Source organism: Sinocyclocheilus rhinocerous, unplaced genomic scaffold (genome assembly GCF_001515625.1).
Source record: "Sinocyclocheilus rhinocerous isolate Xijiao unplaced genomic scaffold, SAMN03320098_v1.1 scaffold1112, whole genome shotgun sequence".
Classification (NCBI taxonomy): Eukaryota; Metazoa; Chordata; class Actinopteri; order Cypriniformes; family Cyprinidae; genus Sinocyclocheilus; species Sinocyclocheilus rhinocerous.
The window spans coordinates 78,880-89,653 of record NW_015657961.1 but is presented as its reverse complement, the minus strand read 5'-3'; the positions used below and the strand labels follow the sequence as shown (position 1 = coordinate 89,653).

The 10,774-nt window shown below is 38.3% G+C and overlaps 1 protein-coding gene across 2 annotated transcripts in view; it reads left to right on the top strand.

The window, feature by feature from the left end:
• LOC107721784 (single-stranded DNA-binding protein 3-like) overlaps nt 1-10,496 on the top strand; it is a 60,494-nt gene extending 49,998 nt beyond the window's left edge. Inside the window, exons 7-18 of one of the 2 annotated variants that reach the window (XM_016529944.1) lie at nt 1,352-1,411; nt 2,499-2,565; nt 2,661-2,728; nt 4,616-4,680; nt 4,811-4,856; nt 5,121-5,156; nt 5,740-5,794; nt 6,351-6,421; nt 7,445-7,523; nt 7,630-7,658; nt 7,761-7,862; nt 8,932-10,496. In XM_016529944.1, coding sequence (XP_016385430.1) covers nt 1,352-1,411; nt 2,499-2,565; nt 2,661-2,728; nt 4,616-4,680; nt 4,811-4,856; nt 5,121-5,156; nt 5,740-5,794; nt 6,351-6,421; nt 7,445-7,523; nt 7,630-7,658; nt 7,761-7,862; nt 8,932-9,093 — 840 coding nt within the window. In that variant the 3' untranslated portion in view covers nt 9,094-10,496. Of the gene's footprint in view, nt 1-1,351; nt 1,412-2,498; nt 2,566-2,660; nt 2,729-4,615; nt 4,681-4,810; nt 4,857-5,120; nt 5,157-5,739; nt 5,795-6,350; nt 6,422-7,444; nt 7,524-7,629; nt 7,659-7,760; nt 7,863-8,746 lie in introns of both variants that reach the window. The other variant, XM_016529945.1, reaches the window with a different exon arrangement.
• Nucleotides 10,497-10,774: the final 278 nt, after the last annotated feature.

Below are 10,774 nucleotides of genomic sequence, written 5' to 3'. Positions count from 1 at the left end.
AGTTTGCTAACGCTTCTTCAGCAAGTTGTGGATTTACTTCACCAATATTACAACCAACAGCGGAGACGCATCATATACAACATATAATCGTCACTTCCCTACAGGTACTGTTTACTAACAAGGTGACAGCGCCAACTACTGGCCTGGCATACGTAATAAAGCATTTTTGTCCTTTTTTTCGCGGATATGTGTAAACGCGAATCGTTTTGAAAACGTTGTCATGTATACTTGAAACTTTTTAAAAACACAAGGGAAAAACGTTTCCATTTTTGACTACATCGTCTCCTTTGTCTTCTCTTTCTTTTTTCTTTCTTCCACCCTCTGTTTCTCTATCCTGGTAGTGTGAAGTATCCTGTATACCCCCCACCCCCGCCATCTAGAGTCGACTGACTCCCTGCGAACAGGATAAATAATTCAGTCTCCTCCTTGTTCTTTGAGATGGGCCTCCACTCCTGGCCCTCACCCCACCCCCCATCAATAGCACATTAATATTGTAGAGCCTCGCGCCACACAGCGCCCTCACAAACACATACAATACAATACAATGCAAAGCACACTGACTGTGCAGAAAACCAAAACGACTGTGCGTAGATGTGAGCTCACATGCGCATACCCACAAAACACAGTGACTTATCAATTCTCAAAGGCACTTCCGCTTCCTTTCTCCAGGAAAAAACACACACATACACACTGCATATTAGTGCACTATGGCTGTACAACATATTCCTACAATGGTAAAAACACTCCAATTAGCTGTAAAAACACATGCACAAACACACACACACACACTCATACGACCTTTCCCTCATCCGTTCAGCGCTGACATGTTTCAACAGAGCCCTGAAAGTTGGCACGAGTCTCTCGGGGAGCTTCCCACAGGCCTTGACCACAGAAGTGGCATCGGGTTTCGTCTCTAGACACGCAGCCACACTGCGCTAATGGTTTGTATGTCAGGACGCAGGCACTATACTGCCCTCGTTTGAGTTGTTGTGGTCACTTTCCATCCTGACCAGACTTTCACTTGAGAAGCGTCTAAGTGCAGCCACTTGAGTTCTGACGTTCCTGATGCTCTCCTATGTGTTCGTTGAAACACCACAAGAGTGTATGTGTGTGCACGTTTAAAAGGCGGAATGGGAGCAGTCTGTGTTGACGGACAGAAGGAGTGATGTCAAATTGTACATATTTGATGTCATCTTGCGTTGGCTTCTGCTCTCCGTGCATCTGTCTGTCCATTCCATCTGCTATAGGCTGCCTGCTGCACTCATTCATTCTGGTCTTTACAATGCTCTCGCTTTGTTCTTAAATAGGGCAACATGTTGCTAATGATGCCTTCTTCTTCTTCTTCTTTTAGCCTTTTATGTCTCCACGGTACCCTGGTGGACCTCGGCCGTCTCTTCGCATGCCAAATCAGGTACAGAAAACATCATCACACCCCATCATGTTGAATTTGCAAATAAACAGTTCTTCCATTTTTACACACCTCTTAAGGGTCACCGAAATCAAGAAAATCCTGGAAATGTCATTTTAAAAGGCCATGGGATTTTCTGTTCTGAATCAATGTTTTGTTGTTGTTATGTATGACTCTAATATATTTTATTTGCTAGAAATTTAATTGTGTGAGTGTTATCTAGTGTGAACTAAAAATAAAATGATGAAATTGTTTTTTTTTTATTGAAAATAATACTAAAATTAATATAAAATATAAATATTTGATAAACTATGCAAAAATATGGCAGCTAACTTGTTGAAGCTAAAAATGTGAAGTACAAAAATAAATAGAAATAAGATAGCTAAATAGAAAAAATAAATCTATATTTATATATACAATGAGAAAAACTAAATTAAAATTTTAACTCTAAAAATAAAAGCTAATTAAAAATGATTAAATACTATAATCGTATAATAAATATACTAAAATAGCATTGGTGCCTTGTCTTTAAAAAATGTCACTGAAATTCATTGGGCAAAAGGTGGGAAACCTAACAGTAGTTGTTTCCAACAAACATTTGCATACATATGCATGTGACAGATGTTCATACATGCCTATGATGCCCCAAAATGCTAATATAAAATGATTTTATTTGCAAATAACATGTCGTATGTGTGTAAATAGATTTTTAACTTCTATTTACATTCATGAATGAATGTAAATTAAATTAATTTACATACATTCTTCGTTATAAATTTAAATGACTTCTGACTGTTACATCAAAGCCAGCTTGTCATGTTTCTGGTCTCTGTTGTTCTAATACAAAGTACTGTAGCAATAGTGACGTTGTGTAAAGATTTGTAAGGCCAGTTGTGTAAAAGGTTATTGAATTTATATTTTATACCAATGGACTTCCATTGAAAATAAAGGATAAAAGGAATTTGTTCCTTTTGCATGATTCCAGTATAGATAACTAAGTTTGTCACCTCCAGTGTAAACATGATGTACGTTTTTTGTAAAACACTTCCCACGTATTTCACTGACCTTCCCTCATTTATGTCCTCTTCAGCCTCCTGTAGGGGTTCCAGGTTCACAACCACTCCAGCCAAACAGTTTGGACCCAACCAGACCACAAGGTAGCTTGGTTCTTGGTTCAACACTTCATAACCACAGAGTCATTTACATGCAGACTGATGAATGACATATTATCGACTGTGTAATATTTTTACAGGACATCCTAACATGGGCGGTCCAATGAGAATGAATCCTCCCAGGGGGATGGGTGGCATGGGCCCTCAGGTAGGCACATATTGTTGCTCACTTTCATTTATCCTTTTGTAGTCGCCCCCAAGTCAAATGCCACAGGACTTAGATAGTCAGAAACCCTGTTACTCCTCTTTAGCCACCTGTGCTGAAAGCAGAGTTCTCCCCACTTCTCTATTTCTCTCTCTGCCCTTCTCGTTCTTGGCAAATGAAGTGCCGCACAAATCAGCAGCTGGTGCAGCATCTGTTTGACAAATTAGGTAGAGCGCAAAACAAAAGCTCGGGTTAGAAAGCCTCTGTCACACTTTGCCCTCCACCCACGGGCAGCCAGACAGGTGGGCCGCCGTCTGCCTGAGCAGAACTTTGTTAGCATAGTGTCATTCGCATCCCAACCTGTTCGGTTGGATCCCCACCACTATGCATAACAGTGGATGAAGGACAGGGTTTCCTGCAGCGCATAGTTGCTGCGTTTTCAGCCCCACAGCAGAAGAAAAAATATTTAGTTTCTAAAAAACTTAATACCACAAAATAATGCCAAGACAACAACACATCTTTTCATTTCAGTGTGCATTTTACATATTTATTATTATTATTATTAAATATGAATTAAATATTTTTTGATTACATTTATATATTTATTTGAATAAATGTTTTTGTATATAATTATTAATGTACAGTATACACACACACACACACACACGTATAATTAGAATATAAAATGTAGTTTATTTTAATAAATGTATTTATATGTAATTATTAAATGTACAGCTATAATGTTTGATAATATTTTTTAATGTTTTAATTTATTTTAATACATTTATTAGCATATAATATAATTATTATATATACAATTAGAATTATTATATAAAATGTATTTATTTACTTATTTATTTATGAATGCATGCAGTTATACTGGTGAATGTTAAAGGGGTCATATGATGCGATTTCAAGTTTTCCTTTCTCTTTGGAGTGTTACAAGCTGTTTGTGAATAGATAAGATTCCTAAAGTTGCAAAGACTAAAGTCTCAAACCCAAAGAGATATTCTTTATAAAAGTTAAGACTCGTCCACGCCCTCCTAAACCGCCTCGTTCAAACACGCCCCCACATGTCTACGTCACGATGTGGGAAGATTTGCATAACGCCGCCCAAATGTTCACACAAAGAAAGAAGGTGTAACTTTGATTCTCGCTGTAGTATTGTTGCCGCCGCCGCTATGTCGTGGAGACGCTGTGTTTTTCGTTGTGAAAGCGAAACTACTTTGTTTGGCCTTCCAAAAGAGGACAATATCCGCTTCGTCATGCCTAGAGCTCATCCGTGCGGGTCGCTGAGGAAATACATCAACTTCGTGCTGTGGATCACCGGATGAGGCATTTGTTGCATCCAGTGGGGACATAATTACGGATTATAATGACTTATACTGTCTATAAGTTTAAAAGACGATCACAAATGCAGACATGGTTTTATGTTTACGCGTCGCGATGCAACGCAAAGCGTAAAAAACCCCACTGTCCCCACTGGATGCAACAAATGCCTCGTTTATAATGGGTTTTATTTTATTGGTTTTGTCTCGTCGCACCGGGACACGCCATCATATGGTAAGGGGTGTAACATTTCCGTCACACGCTTGAGGTATTCGGCCAATCACAACACACTAGATAGCTGGCCAATCAGAGCACACCTCGCTTTCAGAACGATGAGCTTTGTAAAAATCGACGCGTTTCAGAAAGGCGGGGCATAGAGGAGAAACAATAATGTACAGTATGTGGAAAATAATGTGTTTTTTGAACCTTAAATCGCATAAACACATTTCATTACATCAACGTCATATGACCCCTTTAATGCTGGATTCCAATTCAGACAGATTTTAAAGGTTCCATAAAAATTGTTGAAATGTTTGTTTTTAATTTCTTTGCCCATTGTAGAACTACGGTGGTATGAGGCCTCCTCCCAACTCTCTAGGTGGTCCAGGCATGCCCGGAATGAACATGTGAGTTCTTTAACATGAGAACACTCCCTTTTGCCATTTATTTAATCCTATTAAATCATGTTTGTTAACTTCCTTCTGTCTCTGTTTTGTATTTCTATCCTTTTTTGCTCTCCACCGCCCCACCTTACAGGGGTCCTGGAGGACGTGGCCCCTGGCCAAACCCGAGTGCTAACTCGGTACGTTCACATACATTGCTATCTTTGTGGCTGCAGACAAAAACATGACATGCATTATTGCTACACTGACTTTACTGCTGAAAACGTACTGTGGTTGCACCATGATACAGCGAATGGTATCAGATACCATTGTACTTCATTATATACCAAAGATTATTATATTCATATATCATAGTATTATAGTATTCTTATTATTAAGTGTTGTAGTTTAATTGTCATCAAAATATAATGTATTCATTTTTAAAAAAAATTTTGGGTTGACAGATAGCATACTCCTCCTCATCTCCAGGCAACTACGTGGTGAGTACCTAACTTTAGTCAACGTTTTTGTAGTATATATTAATTGTCTTAATGCATAAAAAAGAAACAACTTCCAAGCTGTCTTTGTAATATTTCTTAAAAAATGTAATAACTTGCCCTGCAACTACTTTCATTTTTAGATGATGTGACAGCAATGTTTCAGGAGGAAAACAGTCTTATGGAAATGAAATAAAATTGTTTGCAAATGCACTTTCAAATTGACCATTCAAAGAGCATGTTGCAGAGATTTTTCAGTTTTTTGCCTCTGCCGTTAGCTCAAAGAAAAAGTGCAAAATTTAGTCATTCCTTTTGGAAACCAAAAGCATAACTAAGCAGATATTTAAGTTTCTGAATGTATTGATTTTGCTTTAGCAATTACTATCCTGCTTAGTTTTGCCCCTAGCATTGCCTCTCTTAAAAGTCAAATATCTGCACATTTGTCAAAGCAGCTTAATAGCTCCCCTGTGCCTAGTGTGTCTTTGTTTAAAAACTGCTCCTCTGGTAGATCTCTGATAGTATGGCAGGTACTATTACATACTGAAAAGCTAAGCATGTGTTTGTGTGTGTGTGTTTCCTCTCTCAGGGTCCTCCAGGAGGAGGTGGTCCACCAGGAACTCCCATAATGCCAAGCCCAGGAGGTACAGTAGATCTGTTCTGTCGCACTCCCTTTTGCATATAATTCACACACTCGCTCTCACCTCGCCTCTATAATCAGCACAGCCGTAAACAGTTTGTGTCTCTCCAGGAAAAAAAGATGCTCAGCATTTCACAAACACCCTATTTAACACCCTCTCCCTCCCTCCCTACCCAGCAGCCAATATCACTGCAAGGTTACCTGCACTTCATCTGGCAGGAAAACAAAGCACGTGATCAGTGCCACCCCTCCCACTTTGTTAATGTAATTCCACTCCGAATGCTTGTGTTTGTGATGTTGAAGCAGAGATTATAGGTGTGAGCGGGGTCTCCCTTTCCCTTGCTCTCGCACTCTTACTCGCACACAGGCCTTAAATCGTTAAAGAAACACATTTATTATGGTGATTAATCCCGTCCAACCATGTTCTGTATTGATCTAGTGTGCTGTTAAAGCATTGGTCATCCATATATGCTTGGAAGTGATTCTGGTCTCTTATTTTGGTGAAGTTGTGCTGGTCTTGGAAACAAATTTAAAAAGCTTTCTGCACTTTTCTCTTCTAGACTCCACAAACTCCAGTGAAAATATCTACACAATGATGAACCCTATTGGACCAGGAGGAAACAGACCCAGTGTATGCATTACTCCTGTCTAGATATGTATTTTCCAGAGTAGTTACACTGCCGTTCAAAAGTTTGGGGTCATTAAGAATTTTTAAGATGTTTTTGAAAAAATTCTCTTGATTTGGTGCTCAAGAAACATTTCTTGTTTCTGTCCATTTTTTGGTTGATGGTTATTTCTTAATGTATTTCTGTGGAAACCGCAGTACTTTTTTGTTCGAATTATTTGATTAATACAAAAGAACAGCATTTTATTTAAAATGTAAATCTTTTGAAACATTACAGGTGTCTTTGCCTTCTGCATCCTTGCTAAATAAAAGCATTAATTTCTTTCCAAAAATAAGTCTTACTCACCCCAAACTTTTGAACAGCAGTGTAAATATTTCTCCACGTAATGATTATTTTGACATTTCTAATGTATTTCCAAAGCCACAGCTACACATTTTGATTCCAAAATGTATTACGTTTGATTGTTTTACAGCTCTTTGGAATATTTGATTCTGATTGGTCGGTTGTGGCATTCAGCAGCCAAATATTTGTATATCATGATTGCTAAACTGTAGTATTGATTGTTGTTTGATTGCCTTCGTACTGTAGCTGTGCTCGTTTCTCTAGAGCTAGAGTGTGCTAGTGCTCGTTCTTCTTACATAATCCTACAATTTGAACTCAAATCAATATTTAATGTCCAATTATTTATTTATTTGCTTAAGTAGTCATGTAATAAGCTTGATAATGTACAGTCATTCAGTCATTATCACAAAATAAACCCCTTCAGTGTGATTTAAGACCTGTCTGGATTGACTTGTAATAATACGTGCCTGACTGTACATTATACTTTATTTATATTAATTCTAATTGTCACATTATGAACATTGTTTTCATAAAAATGCAGACATGCTCTTAGTGAAATCAAATGGGACATGCTCATGCTTTTCAAATTAATGTTTGTATCTCACACAGTGACGCAGGTTTATTTTTCTCAGGGCACTGGATGTGGGATGATTGGTTAAATATGATTGTTTCCCTGTGCTTCTCAGTTCCCCATGGGTCCTGGTCCAGATGGCCCAATGGGCGGCATGGGTGGCATGGAACCTCATCATATCAACGGATCATTAGGTAAGCATTAAGAATGCAATGTTAATCAAAATAATATCTATATCTGACTTTAATAAACCACAAAAGGCATTATTTAATAATATAATATATACTATTTTTATTTCAGGCTCTGGTGACATGGATGGGTTGCCAAAGGTAAAGAAGGTTTTAGTTCGCGAATCTGTTTTTTTTCTTTTTTCTTTTCTGTTTTCACATCTCATCCTGAACTGTTTTTGTCAAACGTCTCTTTCGCTTCAGAACTCCCCCAACAACATGGCAGGGATGAACAACCCACCGGGCACACCGCGGGATGATGGAGAAATGGGAGGAAACTTCCTCAACCCATTCCAAAGTGAAAGTGTGAGTAGATTCTGACCCAAACCCAGAGACCTGTCACTCCCCTCACCTGCCAATCATAAGCACTACCGTCCAAAAGTTTGCGGTCAGTCATGATTTTAAACAATTTTTTTAAAGAAAGATATTAGTATTTTTATTCAGCAAATATAATTTCATCAAAAGTGACAGTAAAGACATTGTTACAAAAGATTTCTACTTCAAGTTCTTTTCTATTCATCAAAGAATCCTGAAAAAAACGTTTCCACAAAAATATTTATATATTTATAATAAGAACTGTTTTTTGACCACCAAATCAGCATATTAGAATGATTTCTAAAGGATCACGTGACACTGATCATGAAGACTGGAGAAATGGCTGCTGGAAATTCAGCTTTGCCATCACAGGAATAAATTACATTTTAAAACGTATATTAAAATAGAAAAGAGTTTGTAATAATATTTCACAATATTACTGTTTTTACTGTATATTTGATCAAATAAATGCAGCCTTGGTGAGCATATGCTTCTATGATTTAAAAATCTCTCTGACCCCAAACTTTTGAACAGTAGTGTAGCTCCTCCCAGCAGGCACTCAGAACGCCCCATGTTACTAATAATAGACCAGAATATCAAATAAAATAAAAAACATTTAAGTGATTTGTAAGTGTTATTGATTCAGTCCAAGACTGAGTGCTGGAAATGACCAGCAGTTTCCTGGACAGACACTTTAGGGTTTTTATTTTCAAGTTTTCTGTCCTTTGGTTACTGCTTTGTCAACAAAATGATGCATATTCTTGCTGTATGTTTGGGACGGTAATGACATAACCATCCTGTATTTGCTCTGTGTGGAGTTCTCATGATCTCACATCCGCTATATATCCCCCCCTCTCCCCTTTGTCTCTTTCCAGTATTCACCCAACATGACGATGAGTGTGTGATTTCTTCTTATTTTATTGTTTTATTTGGAGTTTTCTTTTTTGATTTGTTCAAACTCCCTCCGACTGCCCCGCTCCTTTTTTTAACCCCGTCCCCTCTTCACGTCGATCAACCCCCCGCACCCTCTACCCACGGAACTCTGGCTTTTTCTGCACAGCCTTCTGGGATGCCCCACGAGCAGAGGACTCACATGAAACTGGCCCATCCCAGCTTGTGCAAAATGGCCACCGGCAACAGGGAACAGTCCCAGAGCCACAGGAAGAGCTTGTTGACTGAATCTCCCTGCCTTCCGGACTTCCTCTCTGGTTCAGGACACTAACGGGGCTGAACACACACAGGAAGGCAGGTGTGTGTATGTGTTTGAGCAGACACACGCATCCCCGGGCTGCTCTCTTTATGAACTCGCTCCACTTTTTTTGATTCATTTTTTAAATCTTGAATGGATGCAGTCGTTTTTACAGTGGAAAATATCTGCACCTTTTTCCTCCATTAAATTGTGTAAGTGCAAGAGGAAGCTCATTATGATGGGTTCGGCAATGAACGTTTTCATTATTCTGTGTATGTATTGTATTATTATTAATTGTTGATTTTATTTTTATTAATATTGTATTGATGGTTATTGATTAGGTTTTAATCTTTTTTTTGAAAGGGGCACATTATATGTAAACCACGAATTCGACAGGAAAAAGCACACATCCATAATGCACAATAACAGTGTCGTGACTTTTGCAGGAAGTCTACACTACGTTTTGTGTTTGCTGTGAAATCTTACCTCCCGCAGATTAAAAAGGTAGCCGTACCTTTTCTTCTACGTCTCTAATATATACAGGACATGTAGTTTCATTGTCCCTGTCAAGTGAACGTCTGAGGCCAAGAGGCGCAAGGCCCAAACCAGCAGCGACTTTAACCTCTCAGACCAGCCTGTGTGTCCGACAACGCGTTTTGGAGTCTCAGTCTATCTGTAGAGAGGAAGTGATGTCATAACAGAGCTGAAAACATGCGGTCAAACAACTAACTAGCGCTGAACTTGACTGCAACACATGACAGATATCTGCTCACCGTGATTCACAACTTATTTATTTGTTGATTTTGTTCAAGAATTGATTTATCGCGCACACGTCTCGCATGCGACCCGTCAGGACATATTGTACACATGTAAATATGCCAGTCTAAGATACCTCCTGAAGATTTGTATCATTCTGTCCCTCGCCGGAGACCCACATGCTTTCCTTCTGCATGAATCTGAACAGGGTGTCTCTAGTCACATGACATTTCAGTACAAATGAGGTTCCTGTTGACTTGGTGCTCATCATACTAGATATTTTTTCAGGCGCGGGAATAGAGCCTTCCTCCTCAAACACATTTTGTGTTAAGTATGTGTTCCATATTATGTCTAATCATCTTCAAAAACATGAGATGTCAGTCACATCCTGAGCTTATGAGATGAGGGGATAATAATAGGACGTCCAGGGACTACTGAATGAGGGATATATGAACTAAATGTGCTCACAGACTGTGTTTCATAATATTGGCATGCATTTTTTTTTCGTTTTGTCTTTTGCATTTGGTATATTCTGTCTGTAGTTTAAAGGGATAATCCACCCCAAAATGAAAATTCTGTCATTATTTACTTATGTCGTTCCAAAACTGTAACTTTCTAACTAAAGACTTTCGATTGTCATTGACTTCCATTGTCATTTTTGTCTATACAATGAAAGTCAATGGGAACTGAAACTTTTTGGTTATTCTTAAAAATTCTTGTTATTCTGTATTTTTTCTGTATTGTTATTCTGTATCTTCAGTCTATCTTGTTAAAGAAGATATTTTGAAGAATGTTAGTAACTAAACTGTTTGGGTTGCCATTGACTTCCATTGTAATTCTTGGCCATAGAGTGTAAGCCAATGGGAACCGAAACTGTTTGGTTACCAACATTTTTCAAAATATCTTCTTTTATTTTCCGCTGAAAGTCACACAGGTTTGGAATGACGTGAGGGTGAGT